This window comes from Protopterus annectens, chromosome 12.part0, assembly GCF_019279795.1.
Source record: "Protopterus annectens isolate FY-2018-M chromosome 12.part0, PAN1.0, whole genome shotgun sequence".
Lineage (NCBI taxonomy): Eukaryota > Metazoa > Chordata > Ceratodontiformes > Protopteridae > Protopterus > Protopterus annectens.
The window spans coordinates 1,152,302,800-1,152,324,432 of NC_056746.1; the positions used below are offsets into that span (position 1 = coordinate 1,152,302,800).

The window sequence follows — 21,633 nt, forward strand, 5'->3', positions numbered from 1 at the left end:
GAGAGGTGAAGAAGAGAATACAGGCAGGATGGAGTGGGTGGAGAAGAGTGTCAGGAGTAATTTGTGATAGACAAGTACCTGTAAGAGTGAAAGGGAAGGTCTACAAGAGGGTAGTGAGACCAGCTATGTTATATGGGTTGGAGACAGTGGCATTGACAAAAAGGCAGGAGTTTGAGCTGGATGTGGCAGAATTAAAGATGTTAAGATTTGCACTGGATGTGACGAGGGTGGACAGGATTAGGAATAAGGATATTAGAGGGTCAGCCCAGGTTGGAAGGTTTGGAGACAAAGCCAGAGAGGCACGATTACATTGGTTTGGACATGTGCTGAGGAGGGATGCTGAGTATATTAAGAAAAAGATGCTAAGGACGAAGCTACCAGGTAACAGGAAAAGAGGAAGGCCTAAGATAAGGTTTATGGATGTGGTGAGAGAGGTCATGCAGGTGGTTGGTGTGACAGAGCAAGATGCAGAGCCTCTGAGGAGGGTGATATTAGAGTGGGAGTTGTGATGGAACAACTGACATCTCCCATAAGGAGCAAGTGACCCTGGTTCTAGGATATGTTCATAGAAGTGACAGAAATGTAGAAATCTGTGAGGACTCTGCAGCAGACGACAGGAAGAAATGGAAACAGGTGATCTGCTGTGGCGACCCCTAACGGGAACAGCGGAAAGAAGATGATTGAATTTGTACACATATAAACCTATTACATAGTTGCATATTTCGAAATGTAGGCTTACCACCGTCCCACTTTGCGAGGGACAGTCCCTCTTTGGGCAGTTGTGTCCTGACAAAAAATTTAAAACATGGCAAATGTCCTGAGATTTTAGGACAGAATTATTTCCTATATTTTATGTAATAGTTGCATGAAACAGTTAGTCTGTATCTAAAATCCCTAAATGTTATAAGAAACAGAATAAGCAACTAAAATGCTACAATAAGCTTTTATTTAGGCAAAAAGTTTAAGCTCTATCCTTTGTACTGACCGTGGGTATGTGTCGGCCTGTAAAATCTGATGTTTGTACCAAAAATGTTCCACTTTGACCATTTGAAAAGGTGGCAACCCTATCGAAATGTCCTGTTTACACCGAAAATTCAAGTAGTCGTGGTCTTCCCTGCATCTAGTATTCAGGCATGCTTCTGTGATGTTGGATTACTATACCGATTGTCAGAGGTTTTAGCATGGGATTTTTCTTTCAAATTGCATAGTAATATAGAATGACATACCTCCCAAGTGTAACACCACTGACCCCCAGCTGGCCCAGAAGGCGGGCATTCATTATGGCTATTCAACCTAACATTTACAAGTTTGAAGTCATGACGTCTTTAGCCGCCAAACATTGAAAATGGCCTTGCACTTGAGCCCAGAAGGATTGCTGATCCCATGATTAGGTCTTCATTTTGCGTTTTTTAATAGGTTGGATGCCGTATTCTTGGTGATGAAAATGCATGGTTTATGATCAGTCGCTCCAAAAAAATAACAGATTATAAATTGCAATAATCAGACCAAATTTTGGCTGTACAGAGATATAGCTCTACTTAGAGTACGTATTATATTTCTTGGAACGCCTATTTGCGAAGCCCCGCCTTAATACCACGTTATCTGCCTATCGCGTGCAGGGGGGGGCGAGCGGATTTTTTTTCTTTGCAGTAGCGTCATTTATAACGCCGGCAGTACGGTTTCAGACAATCTTGTGAAAGGCGCAGCATCTGTGGTCTTTAGTAAACGATATTATCAGTACAGACAATCTAATTACATTTCAGAGAAGTAAACATGGCAGCGATAGAAAATAAGAAGAGACGCCTATCTGATGAGACCTCGTATACCGAGAATGGTGAAAAAACTTTTAAGACCCCAGAAAAGCGAGTGTCTTTCGTGAAGTTAGTAGGACCCGGTGAGGATGTCAAACGCTGGGGAGTGGATGAAGTTGCACACTATCTCCGGTTACAGGGCTTTGAACAGTTCGAGAAGTGTTTTCAAGGTAATTGGGGAAAAGAGGTGAATGTGGTCATGTTGATGTTTGACAGATTATGGGATGCAGGCTATATCGAGAAAAAGTAAATGGAAGATCTGTTGCACGCTGCTTATTGATGAAAATGGTTTATCACGTAAACTGAATTTCAAAGTGAAACTTGGGGGTTGTATAACATGTTTTCATTGGGGAACAGCCAGTGGATTTCTCATTTTCTTTATAACCAATTTATTTGGACCTGAGTTCTGATCTCCGTGGTCTTGTCGTCCCCATATTGAGTTGTACAGTACACATTTTCCCTGTCTTTGGGTTTTATTACGCCTTCGTTTTTAGCAATTGGAAACTGGTAATATTACTTTTGATTACGTGTGTGTAGGTATTTATAGCAATATTAGACCGCTTGTAGGCAGATATGACGATCGGGACCCCCGAACTTGTGGTTTCATTTGTCTTCCCTATTTCCCAAAGGATAGTGTCAGATCTGAGCTGGGTGGTGGGGGCTGTCTTAATGCTATTTGTGGCGAAAGAAGCCGAGTTTGATTAGTGGTAATCCTGCACAATTTGCTTCTGATTCCCCCGAATGCGTACTGCCTTTTGAGGTGGGTGGGGGTGGGATGGTAATTGACTTAGTCTGACACTGTGTCTTCTGCTGTCACTTTCCTGTTTTAATGATGGTGCTTAGCACCCCGGTTGTGCCACCCAGCGCACCACCTGCAAGGCATTTTTGAAGCCAATTTTCAGAGCTGGAGGAAACATGAAATATAAAGTGATCATGCAATGTGAAGGTTGCAGTTACTTTATTTTATCTTTATTGCGGGGTGTGCAATGTGAAGGTTGCAGTTACTTTATTTTATCTTTATTGCGGGGTGTACGTGATTTGTTTTTTTTTTTTTTTTTTGCAAAACTGCTTGTTTGTTTGGCTGATGTTTATAGGTTTGTAGACATAATCTAACGCAGGCAGATGTAGTGCTCAGTAGTATTAAAATATATAGTCAGATAACTTGGATATGCTGTTTTTATTTCTATTTTTACCACGTGGAGTTTCATCCGGAGACTGGCTCCGGGTCAGAGCGTATTGAATATGCAACGTTTTAAGGTTTGGACTGTTGCACGTGGTGTGGTGGTATTGCCCGGTGTGTGTGGTAAAAATAACCTTAATATACTTTCTAAAGTAGATAATTAAGCTTGGAATAATAATAAAAAAATACACTTTGCACCATGGTGTAAGGATAACAGAGATGGTCTCTAAATGATTTGTAAGCAAGTTGAAGAGTTTTAGGTTCATAGGTTCATGCTAGGTTATCTTCCCTAGGGGATTTATAAGCCTAGCCAGAGTGTGTTTGGCTTTCGCCACCCATTTTAAATAAATTTTGCTATGCCCTTTTTCGAGGTTAGTATACTGTGCCTCTGTCTAACAGTGACACAGAAGTGATACCCGGGGTAAACCTACGAACTGCCATCCACTAATCAAGATTCCTCTTGAAGAGAGTCAATGAGGGACTCTGCCTAACCTGGACTGGGATTTTATTCCAGAGTGAAGGGAGCCTCTGGGTTATGAATCTGTCCCTCCAGCATGTCCTATTTATTTTAGTGTTGAGGTTCAAGTCTCTCGAGTGCGTAGCTCGATGGGATTTGGATTTTCTGAGGTGCAGCATGTCCATTAATTCCGGGTTGGACATGGCTTTATACGTCAGGCACAGATTGCCTCTGAGCAGGCGGTATGCCACTGAGTAGAGCTGGAGTTTCTTTAACCGGGCAGCATATGGCATCTGTTTGAGCCCTTTGATCCTCTTGCTGACGTACTTTTGAGGTCTTTCCAGTTGCTGCAGGTGTCTGGTAAGGTACATCCCAAAAGGGGCATTGTACTCAATTATGGGCCTGATGAGGGATGAGTAAAGAGGCACGATGACCTCCCTTGATCTAGATGTGAATCCCTTCATGGCTAGGTGGGCTATATAAAATGTTTTTCTAACCACTTTGGCCACGTGGTTTTCAAATGAGAGATTGCTACCAACTTGGGTCCCCAGGTCCCTAATTACTTCTTCCATACTTAATGGATTACCACCTATGTGGTAATTTGTGGGCACTTTGTTTTTGCCAAAGGGGATGACTATGCACTTTTTGGCGTTTAGCTTGAGGCCATGGCTCTGGCAACAGTTGTCTGTTTCTATGAGGCCCTTTTGGAGGATGCTTGTGTCGGCTGGAGAGTCGATTATGGCACCTAGTTTGCAGTCATCTGCGAACTTGGTCAGCCACAGTCCTTCTGTGTTGGCCTGTACCTCCGAGAAATATATACCGAACAAGAGAGGTCCCAGGACTGAGCCTTGTGGGACGCCACTTGTAACTGGTTTGGAGTCTGACATGGCTCCAGCAATTGGGTTCTGTCCTTCGAGTGGGGTATTGTACCGAAGGCTTTTGCAAGGTCCAGGTAGGCTGTGTGGACCACCTTCCCCTCGTCAATGGCCTTGGTGACTGTTTCAGAGAAATCGACCAGGTTTAAGAGGCAGGATCTGCCCTTAACAAAGCCGAACTGGGTAGGATCCAGTGTCTGTAGGTCCTCAATATCTTTATTTATGAGGTCCATGATGATCCTTTCCATAGCTTTGCAGACCAAGCTAGTCAGGCTTATGGGGCGATAGTTTCCAGGATCCGTTGAGGCACCACCTTTGTGGAGAGGGACCACTGTTGCTGTACACCATGCTTTGGGTACATATCCTGTAATAAGGCTGAGATTGAATAGTAGTTTTATGTTTGGGTTTAGCTCTTCTTGGAGTTCATGTAGGACGCAGCCCGGGACACCGTCTGGTACCATTGATGCTGTGTTTTTTGCTTTGGAGAGGGTGGCTCTTACCTGAGCATCTGAGATGTCAGGGGGGCAGCACTCTGCTGGGATAGATATTTGCCCTTTTGGTGGGGGGGGAGAAGTTTGCGCTGAACCTGTCAGCTAGGATGTTGGCAATGTCTGTGGGTTCGTGTATTTTTGTCATTTTGGATTAATTCTGAGCATATCTGGGAATTCCCACCCAGGTTCCTAACATAACTAAAGAAAGCCTTGTGATTATCCTTAGTGTCTTGTGCAATTTTTCTCTCGAAGCTGGCCTTAGATGATTTTATGAGTGCCTGTAGTTTTTTGCTAATACTGATCAGAGATGCCTTCCCTTTTTGGGGTTTTGCTCTATCATGTAGTAGCTTCCTACTTCTATTGTATAGTTTGTTTATGGCTGGGGTCCACCAGACAAGACGCCTGCCTTTGGAGGATTGGGTCTTGGTTTTATTTGGGATTGCATGATCCATGCATTCCTGAAGGTGTTCATAGAATGCGTTTGTAAAGGATTCTGCGGTCTGGGCTGTATTTTCCACAGGCCCGATGGCTTTGAAGGATTCCACCTCAGTTTTGAGGAATGTGAAGTTTGCTTTAGAGAAGTTTTTCACTGTGGTTTTCTGGGCAGTGGGTGGGGTCAAGATGTGAATATCCAGTGAGATTAGTTTATGGTCTGATCTTACCAGTGAGGGATACACTTCTGGTCTGTAGCATAGAGCATAGAGTCCCCATGTTGGTGATGATCAGGTCCAGTATGTTTTCCCCTCTTGTGGGAGTGGTAACAAGTTGTTCCATAGCATTTGAGTTTATAAATTCTAGGAACCTTTGGGCTAGGGTGTTGGAGCTAGAGTAATGCTCCCAGTCTATGTTTGGGTAGTTGAAGTCGCCCAATATAATGGTGTTTGGAGAGAACTTCATATTTTCCTGTGTTCTCAGGAAGGCCGAGTGGGGTTCTTGGGTTTGGGAGGGTAGTCTGTAGCAGGCTATAAACTGGAAGGCAGTTTTACCCACTGTTAGTTGCACATGGATAGTCTCTGATGCTTCGTGCTGTGCCACCAACCTGGAGGTGTGGGTATCTTTGACAAATATTGATACTTCCCCTCCTTTTGTGGTTCGGTCCAAGTTTTGGGGCCGAAAAGCATGGTATGAGGTATAACCTGGTAGTGCTGGGGTGCTCTCGGGAGCCTTGAACCAGGTTTCTGTTACTGCACAGATATCGATGTTCTCCATGCTAAGGAGAGTTTTGAGTGCGCGCATCTTGAGGTTTAGACTTCTGGCGTTGAGTAGCATTGCTCTTAGTTTCGTATCCCTTGTGATACCTATGGAGGTGGGTTTGTCATTTGAGACTTGCCTAAAAAGGCACTATGGGGGTGGCAAGAGCCTTTGCCAATATCCAAAAGCATCGTGGCTTGTTAAGCATGTCATCCCAGGCTGACAGGCATTGGATCCCCTTTGAATGACACCAGTACTTAAGCCAATTGTTGAAATTGATCATCTTGTCTTCATATTGTGACATCATTCTTGGTGAGTGTAAGATGCTACTCAAGGTCAGGGTCATACCGGCCTGGGCTACATGCTGAGAGAGCTCCTCTATGTCTCTCTTCATGTAGTCCAGGGAGGTATGTCTCAGGTCATTCACACCAGCATGGACAGTGACTGAGTCATATTTGTACTTGCCTTGGAGTGACCTGAGTGCTTGTGTTATGTGGCGGAGCCTAGCGCCCAACAGGCAGCTCACCGTGACCTTCTCCTTGTTCAGCCCGGTGAGCGGGATGTCAGTGTGCCTGACGATAAGAGTCACCTATTACAAGTGTATCAGGTGTGTTGTTTAGCCTTAAGGGCTGTGACTGTTTGGCACACTAGCTTTGTGAGCTGTGTGTTACACGTGTTTTGTTTTGGGGTAGCAGTTGCTTGGGTGTCTGCTTTGGAGGTCTCTGCTGCTTCGGCAGATTTTTATTTAGAGCCTCTGAGTATGTTTTTGTGTGTTTGGTTTGCTGTCGTGGTAGGTCTATGTGAGACTGGAATTGTAGTGAATGTGGTTTCCTTCTCCTCCTGACTGGTTAAGCCAGTACTAAGTTGAGAGAGCTTAGCCTCCAATTTGGCTATATGGTTGCATCTCTCACATGTGTTCGAATTTGTTGGGAGGAGGAGAGGGTTGTCTGTGTACATGAGGCAGTTGTAACATTGTCTCAGGATTCCCAGATTCACCAGCTGGACCGGAGAGGAGATTCACAACTGACCTTTGGACATGCTAGAATAGTATTGGGAATTCCTTTATAATTGAAAAAGGCCAGTGGGGAACAAGGTACTCAAGGGGAGTTTGTGAGGTTGTAGTGCTTTTAATTTTTTAGTGCTGACTTATGTAATTGCTTTAGTGAGCAAGTGCCAGGCTTTAGAGTAAGAATAGGGTGTTTATTATGAGAACTAGATCAGTTCTAAGGTAAAAAGTGAAGAGCAGACTTTGTGGAGCCTAGAATGGTTTAAACCCAATTAAGCAGAGCTGCCCAATGCTGTGCTATGTGCAAAATCGCGCAAAGCCGCGCCAAAGCGGGTTTTATACAGGGGGGCTTGAAAGAGCTAGAAATTGGCCCAAAACGGGCAATAGACTACCAGATTCTTGTGCTGGGAACATGCCTCCAGGGATAGATAGGCTGCTCTAAGCTCCCTACTGCCACTGGTGAACAAAGAAGCCCCCCTTTATCCATGAAAGGAAATGGGCAACACAGGAACTTTCCAAAAGTCCAGAATACAGCAAAGCTTGTATTTGGACTACTCTAGGTCAGGAAAGATGGGAAACAAGGATAATTTTTTTTTTTTTGCAACAAACAGCAGGAAAATGCAATAAATATGTAACACATGCTAGCGCACTTGAGTGTGTAGCCTCAACAGGTATATGCAACAAACAGGGCAAACTTTAAATGTGCAGGTGCAAAAACAACTTTAAACAGTTTAAAACTGTTCAAGAAGCAGAAATACTTGCAGTTTAGCTAGATTGGACAGTCGCCCAGGTTTTAGAGCAGAGATTCTCTTTTTTTACTTGTTAAATACTTCTGGTTTGAAACCATAGCACTTTTCTTTAAAATGTGCACAGCTTCACTCAGACAGAAGTGCTGACCATGGCAGGGGATAGTAGTCAAGATGCAACAGATTGTATAGATGCATCAGATTCTATACTATGTGTAGAAGATATTTAGTCTTAAAGGACGTCTTGAGTGTCAGTGTCTTACGTTAATAACACTCATTTTTTTTAAATTTAATGTAGTAGTAATATAGCACGAAAAATATTTAAAAACTGCTTTATTAATGGCGAAATATAGGTCTAAATTACCTTGTGTTTTGGTGGCATCTTTCAATCAAACGGTGGTCCGTGCAGTCAACATGGGCGTGGTTTGGGCGGGGTTCGCTACTGCGCATCTGGTGGCCTTTTCGGCCAAAATTGAAGTGTATTAACCCACCACTGAGTTCGAGCAGGAATGGGCGTGTCCGTCGTGATTTGACATGCCGGAGGGCAGGGTGCCGCGATTGACACGCAATGCAAATGTAACTGTAAATCCGTGTCATGCAGCAGAAACAGTAGAATTAAAAACAAGAGCATTTAATAAGCACAGTAATGAGATGAATGGCCTTTCCATTCAAATGTTCCACAAGCATCTTGACAACCAAATACTCATGTTTTTTTTTTTTTTTTCTTTCCAAAGTGCTTGGAAAACACAACCTTTCGAATGGAACTCGGGCTTCACGGTACATGTTTACTCACTTTGTAAAATAAAATAGACATGAATTTATATACAACGGTTGTTTCCGTGTATTTGTACATTTTTATTCCATGTGATAGGAGAAAAGGTTTCACATCCTCCAGAATTTCTTTTATTTTTTAACTATCCTTTTAACGGGCAAACAACGTCAACCTGGTTGATGAGCTCTGAATACAGTGTCTTGACATGCATTTCCGATGTTGAGCAGAACAGTTATGGGTTTACAAATTTAAATGTACAATATGTTTCCAAAAGAGAAATACCTTTTGTATTTTACAGTTACCTAGTCATATAATCAGGCAAACACATGAAAAGACACTGCATTCAGAGCTGTCTGATCGCATTTAAAACTGTTGCCCCATAACGGAAAAGTACCGCTTTTATTTGTTTAAAATCTCTTCATGAATGTGTGAGAAGATACTTGCAATGTCAAACAGATTGGAACACAGATTTTTTTTAAAGATTGGAAAATAACTCTCCCTATTTAAGGGACATCTTGAGTGTCAATGTCTTGCGTTAATAACACTAATATTTTAAAATTAAAAAAAAAAAGTAGTAGTGATATAGCACGAAAAATATTTAAAAACTGCTTTATTAATGGCGAAATATAGGTCTAAATTACCTTGTGTTTTGGTGGCATCTTTCAATCAAATGGTGGGCTGTGCAGTCAACATGGTCATGGATGAGGTTTGGGCAGGGCTTGCTACTGCGCATCTGGTGGGTTCATACACTTCAATTTCGCCGTCTTTTCATTCAAAGATGCTTTATTGTTGTTTAGGACCACACAAGTGCAACCTGAATGAACTTGCAAATGTCAGTTCACAAGAGCAATGCAGTGCAAATAACGTAGATACAGTGGTATCAAAGAACAACATGAGAGAAAATAACACAAATGACATGCAAGAAGTAGTTCACATAACATAGACACATTCAGTACCCATTATCCAGTAATTAAATAATAAATGAATACCACCACCAAACCCTATAGAGACTAGTGAATAGAGTTTTGTTGAGTATCAGTAACACACCAGATGCGCAATAGCAAGCCCCAGCCCAACCTGACACCCAGGATCAAGGCAACGTCGCTAAGCATTCCGAAATAATTACTTCTGCCTGCTTGGCCTCCTGATATTCATAGGTAGGTACTAGGCTATCTGCCCGAAGGCATTTATAAGCCTAGCCGGAATGTGTTGGCTTTAGATTAGTTCCTTGTGCCTCTGTCCAGCAGAGCCACTGAAGTGATCCCTGGGGTAAACTTTGTTTCCTATCCACTCGTCAAGGTTTCTCTTGAAGAGGGTTAGCGAGGAGCTCTGCCTAATGTAGATTGGAATCTTGTTCCAGAGCATGGGAAGTCTCTGGGACAGGAATCTATTCCCTCCAGCATGTCCTATTTATTGTTGTGGTGAGGTTTAGATCCCTGGAGCGTGTGGCTCAAGGGGATATGGCTTTCTTTAGGTGGAGCATGTCCATTAATTCTGGGTTGGACATGGCCTTATATGTCAGGCACAGATCACCTCGGAGTGTAGTAAGGTACAGAGTACAGCTGACAGCTCTTCATCGAACTGCAACTGCATATCTGCTTGAGGCCAGTGATCCTCCTGGTGAGGGGTTTCTGTGGTCTTTCCAGTTGTTGCAGGTGTTTTGTAAGGTACATCCCAAATGGGGCATTGTACTCTATGATGGGTCTGATGAGTGATGCATAGAGGGACCAAATGACCTCTTTCTATCTGGATGCAAACCCTTTTGTGATTAGGTGGGGCACATAGAAGGATTTTCTAACCACTTTGGCAATGTGATTATCAAAAGAGATGTTACTATCTACTTGAGTCCCCAGATCCCTTTATTACGTCTTCTGTATTTAGGAAGCTACCACATATGTGGTAGTTTGTGGGTACTTTGTTTTTTCCAAAGGGGGTGGCTATGCACTTTTTGGCATTTAGCTTGAGGCCATGGTTTTGACACCAGGTGTCGGTCTTAGTGAGACCCTTTTGGAGGATGTCTGTGTCAGCCGGAGAGTCAATTATAGTTTGCAGTCGTCTGCGAACTTGGCCAGCCATAGTCCTCCTGTGGTTGCCTGTACCTCTGAGAAGTATATGTCGAACAGGAGGGGTCCTAGGACTGAGCCCTGGGGAATGCTACTTGTAACCGGTTTAGAGTCGGACCTAGCTTCCACAACTCTTACCATGTGGGTTCTGTCTGAGCCATTTGGCAACCCATCTCGTGATGTAGGGGTTTATGTTCAGGCTGGTGAGTTTGTCTATAATACCTGAGTGGAGAATGGTGTCAAAGGTCTTTGCAAGATCGAGGTAGGTTGTGTGTGCCACCTTTCCCTCATCTATAGCCTTGGTAACTGTTTTAAAGAAGTCCACCAGGTTTAGGAGGCATGATCTGCCCTTAAAGTCTAACTGGGTAGGGTCCAGTGTTTGGAGGTTTCCATTGTCTCTGTTAATGAGATCCATGATGATGCGCTCCATAGCTTTGCATATCAAGCTAGTCAGGCTTATAGTTCCTGGGGTCTGTTGCGGCTCCACCTTTGTGGAGTGGAATAACTGTTGCTGTGCGCCACTCTGTGGGCACGTAGCCTGTGGAGAGGCTGAGTTTAAACAGTGTGTTTAGGTGAGGGGTAGGTAATCTTTGAGCTCGTGTAGGACGCAGCCTGGGACACCGTCCGGTCCCATTGATGCTGTGTTTTTGGCTTTGGAGAGGGCTGTTTTAACCTGATTTTAGGGGCACTACATTTTTCTGATATAGTTATGGGCCGTTTTGGGGGTGAGAGGGGGGTGAAGTTTGCACTGAACCTGTCTGCCAGGATGTTGGCTATATCGGTCGGTTCAGTGTATTTTGTGCCATTAACTCCGAGCAGATCTGAGAATTGCCACTTAGATTCTTGACATAGCTAAAGAATGCCTTGTGGTTATCTTTGGAGTCCATGGCAATTTTTCTTTCGAAGCTAGCCTTGGATGATTTTATGAGGGAACGTAGTTTCTTGCTGATACTGATCAGGGATGTCTTCCCTTCTTGGGATTTTACTGTCTTCTTTACTAGTTTCCTCCTCCTATTGTATAGCTTGTTTATGGCAGGGGTCCACCAGACTGGTTTCCTTTTCTTGGAGGAGTGAGTCTTGGTTTTGTTTGGGATAGCACGATCCATGCATTCTTGTAGGTGCCCGTAGAGTGCATTAGCAAAGGATTTTGCAGCTTGGACAGAGTTATCCTTGAGCATGGGGGCGTTGAAACTTCCCACCTAATTGAAATCACCCAACATCAGGGTGTTTGGTAGGACCTTTGTTTTCCAGTGTTTCCAGGAATGCGGAGTGGGGGTCCTGGGACATGGTGGGTGATCTGTAGCAAACTACAATTTGAATAGCAGTTTTGCCCATTGTTAGTTGCACGTGGATGATCTCTGAAGCATCGTGCTGTGCCACTAACCTGGAGGTGTGGGTATCCTTGATGAATATGGATACTCCCCAGCTTTTTGTATTTCAGTCTGGGTTTTGTGGCTGAAATGTATGGTATGAGTTGTAGCCTGGTAGTGCTGAGGTGCTCTCTGGAGCCTTAAAGCAGGTTTCTGTTACTGCACATATTTCGATTTTCTCCATACTGAGGAGTGCCTCGAGTGCGTGCATTTTGAGGTTTAGACTTCTGCCATTGAATAGCATTGCACTCAGTTTTTTGTTACTTGTGCTCTTTACGGCGGTGGGTTTGTCTTTTGAGCCTTGCCTAAAAAAGGCACTATGGGGGTGGCAGGAGCCTTGGCCAGTATTCAAAAGCCTAAGGGTGATAGGTGCAAACCGTCTCTAGCGAAGCAGCGTGGCTTGTCATCCCAGGCAGACAGACACTGGATCCCCTTTGAATGACACCAGATGCTTAGCCAATTGTTGAAATTTATATTTTTTTCTCTATACCATGGTATCACTCTATGAGGGCAGGATACTACTCAGGGTCAGGGTCATACCGGCCTGGGCTACGTGATCAGAAAGCTCCTCCATGTCTCTCTTCATGTAGTCCAGGGAGGTACGGCTCAGGTCATTCACACCAACATGGGCAATGACGGAATCATATTTGTACTTGTTCTGGAGTGATCTGAGTGCTTGTGTTATGTGGCAGATCCTGGCATCCGACAGGCAGCTAACAGTAACCTTCTCCTTCAGCCTACTGAGTGGGATGTCAGTGTGCCTGACTATAGAGTCACCTGTTACTAGTGTGTTGGGTATGTTATTTTGCCTTAAGGACTGTGATTGTGTGGCACACTGGTTTTGTGAAGTATGTGTTTCATGGTTTGTGTTGAGAGTTGGAAGTTGCTTGGATGTGTGCTTTGGAGGTCTCTGTTGCTTCTGCAGATTTGTATTTAGGGCCTCCGAGTATGTTTTTGTGTATTTGTGTTTTTTGCCGGTGCAGTATGTGTTTCATGGTTTGTGTTGGGAGGTGGAAGTTGTTTGGATGTGTGCTTTGGAGGTCTCTGTTGCTTCTGCAGATTTGTATTTAGAGCCTCCGAGTATGTATTTGTGTGTTTTTTTGCCAGTGCTGGTTTCATAGGTCTATGTGAGACTGGTGGTGTGATGCAAGTAAATCCCTTTTCCTCTTGACTGCCTGGTCCAGTCTTGGGTTGAGAGAGCTTAGCCTCCAGTTTGGCTGTATAATTGCATCTCTCCCATGTATGAGTGTTTGGTGGAAGGAGGGGAGGGTTGTCTGTGTAAATGAGGCAATTGTAACATTGCCTCAAAATGCCCAGATTCACCAGTTGGACCGGAGAGTACACCTGAAACTGCCCTTTGGACGTGCCTGGATAGGTACAGTGAACTGTTTTACTAGTTGACTGGTAAGGTCGAATAGAGAGTCTTGTCCTTCTCTACAGTATAGGGGGGGGTCTAGTGCTAAGGATTATTAGTGCTTGCTATGAGTTTTGAACAAGTGCCGGTATGAGAAGTGAATGGTTTGGGTGTTTAAGTTAAATGTTTGTCTAGTTCCAAGGGAAAAATTGAAGAGTAGACTTTGTGGAGGCAGGAATAGTTATACCCTAGGTAACTGGCGCTGCCCGGTGTGCATAGCATGCAGTAGCTGGCAGTTTAGCTAAATAACAAAGTTTTGAAATCTTCACAGGTGTTGTGAGCTTCAACAAAACCGTGGTTACATACTTTGTGTAGTAGTGATGGCTTAGAAAAGTGGTGGAATCCAAATTTTGTTGCAAGTTTTTAAATGGAATCACTTAGTAAAATGTCTGTCTAATGCAGATCTACTTGTTTGTGTTAGTATTCGTCTGTAGTGTACTTCTATGTTGATCGCCTTCTGAATGAGAGCAAATGATATTAAATGCTTGACGTTTATGTGCAGTTTGAACAAAAAGTTTGACAGTAATTGTATTAAAGCCATACATAGGAACTCGGTTTGATATTGTTATTAATTCCTCCATCTCAAGCTCTTAAAATAGTAGTATTGGCCTTTAAAAAGGAGGATTTGAAATATGAACACTGTATTTCTCATAGGAGAAGATCTTTGTGTAAGTTAGTGAATGCAAGAGTAGCACGGCTAAGTCTGAGGCCATAGTCAGTGTTGGGCCCACATTGTAGAAAGAGGAGACCTCTCAACTGCCCTGGCTATCTACCCCTCTAAGACTATGTTTAGTTCAGTGACAGGAAAGTAAATAAGAACTCCACCTAAACGTGAAGCCTCACACCCTTTTACACAAATAATGTGTTCCTTGAGGTTATTTATTTTTTTTATGTAGTTATTTGCTAGCAGCATAGGTGGATTGGTCATCTGACCTGGGTCCAGAAAGAGGTTTCAATGTAAACCTGTATGCGTCTCTGGAGATATAATGCATACATACACATGATACAGAGATATAATACATACATACACATGATAAAATGTGCTCTTTACATATACAGTAAGGTATAGGTTCATATCAAAACTCTCAAATTAAACCGCAGTTACATAACACCTTAATGGAAAATCTATTAATTATTTAGACAGGAATATTTGAGCTTTTCGTAATGTAATTTAAATAATGTAGTTCAAGTATTGCTCATTAGCTCGTTCCTCCTAGCGGAGCTTTCAAGAGAAATCATGTAGTACCTGTAGTCTAGCACATACACTTGTAATTTGGTGGAATTTCTAAAGATCCCAAGTCCAGTTCTTTTCTCTCTGTTACAGTATTCATATGATTTGTGGGCATACCTGTGTGTGTGCATTTTCCTTAGTGCACTGTAAACCTCTTTAGTTCTTGGCCATTATTTTCTGCCCTTGTATATCTGTAAAAACAGGGCTGTTGTAGTCTGACAATATGTAAGTATATCATCACACACTATAAATTAACGTAGTTTGTCAAGGAATACATGCTGTATATGTTCTCACCCTAAGTGCAGTGATAGTGTTAGGAGGCACTGGACTGAAAAAAAACTTTTTTCACACTTGCTGACAATGTATGATAAATATGTAAATGGCACAGTATTGGAAAATGGCCATGACAGCTGTGTAACAGGCGAGAATTATTGTAGTTGTGACAAATAATTAGTATGACACGAATGTCGTACACTTTAGTTTAGAAAGGGTAGACCGTTTTTATGGTTTTAGGTCTTGTTCTTAGTGGCTTGGAACATTCTGATAAAAATAAACACCAGTGAATCAGGTTAGGCAGTTGGCATCTTGATGAATGGAAAGTCTTGGTGAGGACACATAGGCATTGCTCTGCATTCCGTGTCAATCATAGCACATTTGCGTATTGCATCACCAGCCTCTGCCCTGTCAACCACACAGGCCACGCCCATTCCTGCACGAACCTAACAGTGGATTACTGATCCTCAACAAAACCGTGAATAGCATCTGTTTCGTTACCATATTGCACTTGTTTATCTTAGGCGTGACTCATTATAGCCATCATATTGCATAATAGTAATGCTGGTGGTAATTGCTTGGAGTAGCAGGATTAAATGGAAAAAAAAAGAGGCTTCAGTGTATCGGTATTTTGATTGGTGTCCGTATTAATAAGTCTCACAGCTGTAGGATACAAACTGTTACTGAATCTGGTAGTTCTACAGCAGAAGCTGCAGTACCTCCTTCCAGACCAAGTTGTGAGAACCAGTTGTGGGCTGGATGGGCTGAATCAGCAAGTATTTTATATGTTCTCTTTCTTGCCCTTGTAAAGAAAAGCTCCTGAATACAAGAGAGGTTTGTGCCCATGATTTTCTCAGCCACCTTCAGTGAAGATGCTCTCGATAGCTCCCCTGTAAAAAGTGGTAAGAGCAGACAGTGGGAGTCTTTCTCAGGAGGTGGAGCCTTCTTGACAATATGGTTGGTGTTGGCAGCCCAGGAGAGGTATCAGAGATATGAAGGCCCAGGATCTTGGTTGTTTTGACCTTCTCTACAACCTCCCCTTTGATTAGTGAGTGGTTGGTGAACTGTTGCCTTTCTCCTGAAGTCCACTATCATTTCTTTCGTCTTAAAATTCAGGCAGTACATTGTATATCTTTTTAAGTGACATTCTTGTTTTTTGGTGTTAGTATAGATTCGGTGATGCTGGGAGAATTGTTTTCAAAAGGTCGATCAGAGAGGGGAAGACCACATTCCTTCTGTGAAACTAGTATTGGCAGTGATAGTGCTGCTTTTTGGGGGAGGCAAGGTCTACTGATATCCCAGCCCCCCCCCCCCCATTTAACTTGTTTCACTTTTAATATTTACATTCATGTTTGTGTGGATTTGGTTGAGGGTATGATCTCGGATTCTTGAATTTTTGGCTTGACTGATTACAGGTGCATCCCCACTTTGGCCCACTGTGTTGCAGCAGTTGTTTTGTTTAACCTAAGGCTGAAAATTATTTTTGTTGCATAGTTTGTGAGTAATTGGAAGGAATAGATGTTTTTTTTTTTAATTGTTTGTGCCTTTTGGCTTTTCCTGGTTAGGGGTCGCCACAGCGGAACTCCGGTCCGCTAATGATTGGCAGTTGATTTTTACGTACCGGCTTGCCAGGCCTGATGCACAACCTTCAACGAAGATACGCCCTTTCATGTCTCCACGCAGAAGACGCTCTAGCTGAGAATCGAACCGGACTGCGTCTTACTGTGAGGCGACAATGCTACCGCGGCACCACCACCGCGGGTTCTGTTTTAAGAAGCAAATTTAAAATAGATTCGGATAGCCAGGCTGAATGCACCACACAATTTTTTGTAATACAGTTGCAGTTGACACTAAAGAATGAGAGAATGCAGAAAGGTATATCTGTACTACATACATGGCCCCAGAGTAATAAATGTGTGGGTGCTTAATTGACAAATGCAAATGAAGTTTCATTATATTAAAATAACTGGTGATTGACAACTATCTAAAGAACTGTTTTACATTGTGTTTGTTAGAAATGAGTGACAGGTGCCTCATTGAAGATCATGTATGTCATTGCTCAGCAAGTAGGCTTTTTAACCTTTGGCTAATTATATGTTACCAGTTTTACTAGATAATAATAGTAATTTGCAAGTAGTTTTTAGAAACACTTTGTAAACTGTACTTTCTCTCTTAATACCGCCTTTACTTTGGGGCACATGTAATTTAGAAAATTGTTTTGCCTTATAATTAGTCACTCTCTGGTTCTGTTTGTGACAGGAATACCATTTCACAGCACAATTACTTTGAAATGCAGTCACATAAGTATGCATCAGCCCAATTACAAGATTTAACTTTATATTTTTTTTGTAACCTACTTGTCTGCTTTTACTTCAGTTTACTTGTGTTTATGTGTAGAGTTGAGCATGTGTAAATAATCGATATGTGCTAAATACATCTGTTAATAAACATGGTGATAACATGTAACTGCTTTATTTTATTAAATGGAATTGCAATGTAGTGTTTACGCTGCTTGAATTTGCCAAGAGAATTAGTGGGAACTACTAAGTCACTGTATCAGTCACCTTTCAGAAATGAAGTACAAGACCCATTGTTGAGTCCCAACACTACAAAAAGTAAGTTGTAATTCAAACATAAAAAGAGTATGCACAAAAGGGGTCCATCAACCGACCCTGGGAGCTATAGACATAAGCCTAACTAGCCTTATTTGCAAGGCCACAGAGATTCATTATGGACCTTATCTACAAGGACATAAGCGACCTTCAAATTCTTGACTCTACTCAGTTTGGCTTCGTTTAGGGTAGGTCATGCTTATTGAACCTGGGGACTTATTTGAGAATGTTACCAATGCCCTGGTTGAAGGCAAAACTGTACATACTGCCTATCTTGACAGCCAAGGCTTTTGGCATAATCTCCATTTCAGTTATTACTGATGTACTCTCTCAGCTGGAGAGTAATCTGTACATCGCTAGATGAGTAGCCAACTGGCTCACCAACAGAATACATACTGCCAGAGTTGGGGATTCCACCTCTACCAGTAGACCAGTTACCAGTGCTGTCCCACAAGGATCTTTGCTGGGTCCTTTACTGTTTGGAATCTATTTCTCTGAAGTCCAGGAGAAAGTAGATGGCCTGTGGCTTACCAGGTTTGCTGATGATTGTTTGGGGACTCTATGATTGCCCCCAGTTTGCAATGTTCATAGGTTCATACTAGGCTATCTGCCCTAGGGCATTTATAAGCCTAGCCAGAGTGTGTTTGGCTTTCGCCACCTATTTTAAATTAATTTTGCTATGTCCTTTTTCGAGGTTAGTATACTGTGCCTCTGTCTAACAGTGACACAGAAGTGATGCCCGGGGTAAACCTACGATCTCCCATCCACTCAAGATTCCTCTTGAAGAGAGTCAATGAGGGACTCTGCCTAACCTGGACTGGGATTTTATTCCAGAGTGAAGGGAGCCTCTGGGTTATGAATCTGTCCCACCAGCATGTCCTATTTATTTCAGTGCTGAGGTTCAAGTCTCTAACACGTAGCTCGATGGGATTTGGATTTTCTGAGGTGCAGCTTGTCCATTAATTCCGGGTTGGACATGGCTTTATACGTCAGGCACAGATCGCCTCTGAGCAGGCGGTATGCCACTGAGTAGAGCTGGAGTTTCTTTAACCGGGCAGCATATGGCATCTGTTTGAGCCCTTTGATCCTCTTGGTGAGGTACTTTTGTGATCTTTCCAATTGCTGCAGGTGTCTGGTAAGGTACATCCCAAAAGGGGCATTGTACTCAATTATGGGCCTGATGAGGGATGAGTAAAGAGGCACGATGACCTCCTCTGATCTAGATGTGAATCCCTTCATGACTAGATGGGCTATATAAAATGTTCTTCTAACCACTTTGGCCACGTGGTTGTCAAATGAGAGATTGCTATCAACTTGGGTCCCCAGGTCCCTAATTACTTCTTTTGTACCTATGTGGTAATTTGTGGGCACTTTGAGGCCATGGCTGTGGCACCAGTTGTCTGTTTCTATGAGGCCCTTTTGGAGGATGCTTGTGTCGGCTGGAGAGTCGATTTATGGCGCCCAGTTTGCAGTCATCTGCGAACTTGGTCAGCCACAGTCCTTCCGTGTTGGCCTGTACCTCCGAGAAATATATACCGAACAAGAGAGGTCCCAGGACTGAGCCTTGTGGGACGCCACTTGTAACTGGTTTGGAGTCTGACATGGCTCTAGCAATTCTAACCATGTGGGTTCTGTCCTTGAGCCAGTTTGCAACCCATCTAGTGACATGGGGTTTATATTTAAGCTGGTGAGCTTATCTATAATGCCCGAGTGGGGTATTGTATCAAAGGCTTTTGCGAGGTCCAGGTAGGCTGTGTGGACCACCTTCCCCTTGTCAATGGCCTTGGTGACTGTTTGTTTCAAAGAAATCGACCAGGTTTAAGAGGCAAGATCTGCCCTTAACAAAGCCGAACTGGGTAGGATCCAATGTCTGTAGGTCCCCAATATCTTTATTTATGAGGTCCATGATGATCCTTTCCATAGCTTTGCAGACCCAAGCTAGTCAGGCTTATCGGGCGATAGTTTCCAGGATCCGTTGAGGCACCACCTTTTTGGAGAGGGACCACTGTTGCTGTACGCCACTCTTTGGGTACATATCCTGTAGTAAGGTTGAGATTGAACTGTAGTTTTATGTTTGGGTTTAGCTCTTCTTGGAGTTCATGTAGGACGCAGCCTGGGACACCATCTGCTCCCATTGATGCTGTGTTTTTTGCTTTGGAGAGGGCGGCTCTTACCTGAGCATCTGAGATGTCAGGGGGGCAGCACTCTGCTGGGAGAGATATTTGCCCTTTGGTGGAGAAGTTTGCGCTGAACCTGTCAGCTAGGATGTTGGCAATGTCTGTGGGTTCGGTGTATTTTTTGTCATTTTGGACTAATTCTGAGCATATCTGGGAACTCCCACCCAGGTTCTTGACAAAACTAAAGAAAGCCTTGTGATTATCCTTAGTGTCCTGTGCAATTTTTCTCTCGAAGCTGGCCTTAGACAATTTTATGAGTGCCCGTAGTTTTTTGCTAATACTAATCAGAGATGCCTTCCCTTTTTGGGATTTTGCTCTATCATGTAGTAGCTTCCTCCTTTTATTGTATAGTTTGTTTATGGCTGGTGTCCACCAGACAGGATGTCTGCCTTTGGAGGATTGGGTCTTGGTTTTATTTGGGATTGCAAGATCCATGCATTCCTGAAGGTGTTCATAGTATGCGTTTATAAAGGATTCTGCAGTCTGGGCCATATTTTCCACAGGCCCGGGTTAACATATTTGAAAAGGGACTAACACAGACAAATGATTGATGCCAAAGCCACGGACTAAAACTAAATGCAGGAAAGTGCATTATTATCCCCTTTGACAAAGAAGTCCCTGCAAGTTACAATATTGACAGCATCCCCTTAGCTCAAATCCAGTGGTGTGAAATTTGGGAACAGGTTAATAGCAGTCTAAACTTCGATCACCATGTGCCCACAGTGGTAAGGAAAGCCCTGTACGTTGCGCATCTCATAAGTAAAGGCAGCGCATCCAAGACTAAGGATGTGATAAGTCCTCTGAACTCAACCTTCATCAGACCGCTAATAGAGTACAATGTTTCCTTTTGCATGTACCTCACTAGACACCTGCAGCAGCTGGAGAGACCATGGAGGTTTTTTACCAGGAAAATTCAGGGCCTCCCAAACATGACCTGCATGGAAAGACTGAAAGCCCTGTCACTGTACTCTGTATCCTTACAGAGCAGCCTCTGACCCTACTCTAATGGGAATGCTGCACACCTGCAAGTCAAATGGGGCAAGAGTTGCTCGCTCCAGGGATCTCTGCCTAGCTAGCCTGTGACATTAACAGAACATGCTGGAGAGATAGATCTAGCTCCCAGAGATTGACGCTCCTCTGGAATAAGCACCCAATTCATGTGAAGCAGAGCTTCTGAGTAACCCTAGTAAAGTGCAACCTAGACAGTTGTATGGGAGACTGTAAATTAACCCTGGGAGTGGCACGTGTGTCCCTCATGGACAGGGGCAGTCTATGCTGATCATAGACTCGCTCTGTGAATAACTAGCATCTAAGCAAGGTCAATTAGGGAACATCGGTATAACATGGTTAGGCTTGTGAAGGCCCCAGGGCCATTACCCTAGTAACCTCCTTTGAATCTATGAGGGAATTAGGAAGCTCGTATATTTCAAGCATTCTGTAAACATGCTTTGCCTCCTGCATCTCCACCATTGGCTTTGTATATATTAACACTGAAGTTGTTGCACCTTGGATTTGGGTAACTAACTACAAGATACTACAACCTTTGACTTGGCATTTATCCTGCCTCATTCATTTGTATTTCTGCACTTTGATGATCACAGTTATGATCCTTGGGAATACAGTGGATGCCCCACTTTACTGGTTCTGATATAAATTAAAAACTTGTAAATGATAATTTATGCACAGCTGTTGAATCTGCATATCATTTGTGGCTAGACACCTGTATTTCTTCCAGTGGCAGAAGCCATTCTTGTTTTTAACATTTAGAAGAATTTTATGCAGGAACATCACTGAGGTGCCGGGGTAAACCAGGTTGCAAAAATCATTGCTGTATGATTTGAGTAGAACAGAAGTGAAATCGGACTCCTTCAGTACCTTGCAGTTTTTATAATGGCCATTGTTCTTTGTGTTGTGTAGGATTGAAAGACTATTCTGTGCCACTTTCATTTCTGCTCTTTTTTTTT

The 21,633-nt window shown here is 43.1% G+C and overlaps 1 protein-coding gene across 1 annotated transcript in view; it reads left to right on the plus strand.

The window, feature by feature from the left end:
* Positions 1–1,665: 1,665 nt before the first annotated feature.
* SAMHD1 (SAM and HD domain containing deoxynucleoside triphosphate triphosphohydrolase 1) overlaps positions 1,666–21,633 on the plus strand; it is a gene marked incomplete in the record, with an annotated part of 1,343,678 nt that continues 1,323,710 nt past the window's right edge. Inside the window, 1 exon segment of the mRNA XM_044090179.1 lies at positions 1,666–1,981. Within this exon segment, the coding sequence (XP_043946114.1) occupies positions 1,774–1,981 (208 nt within the window).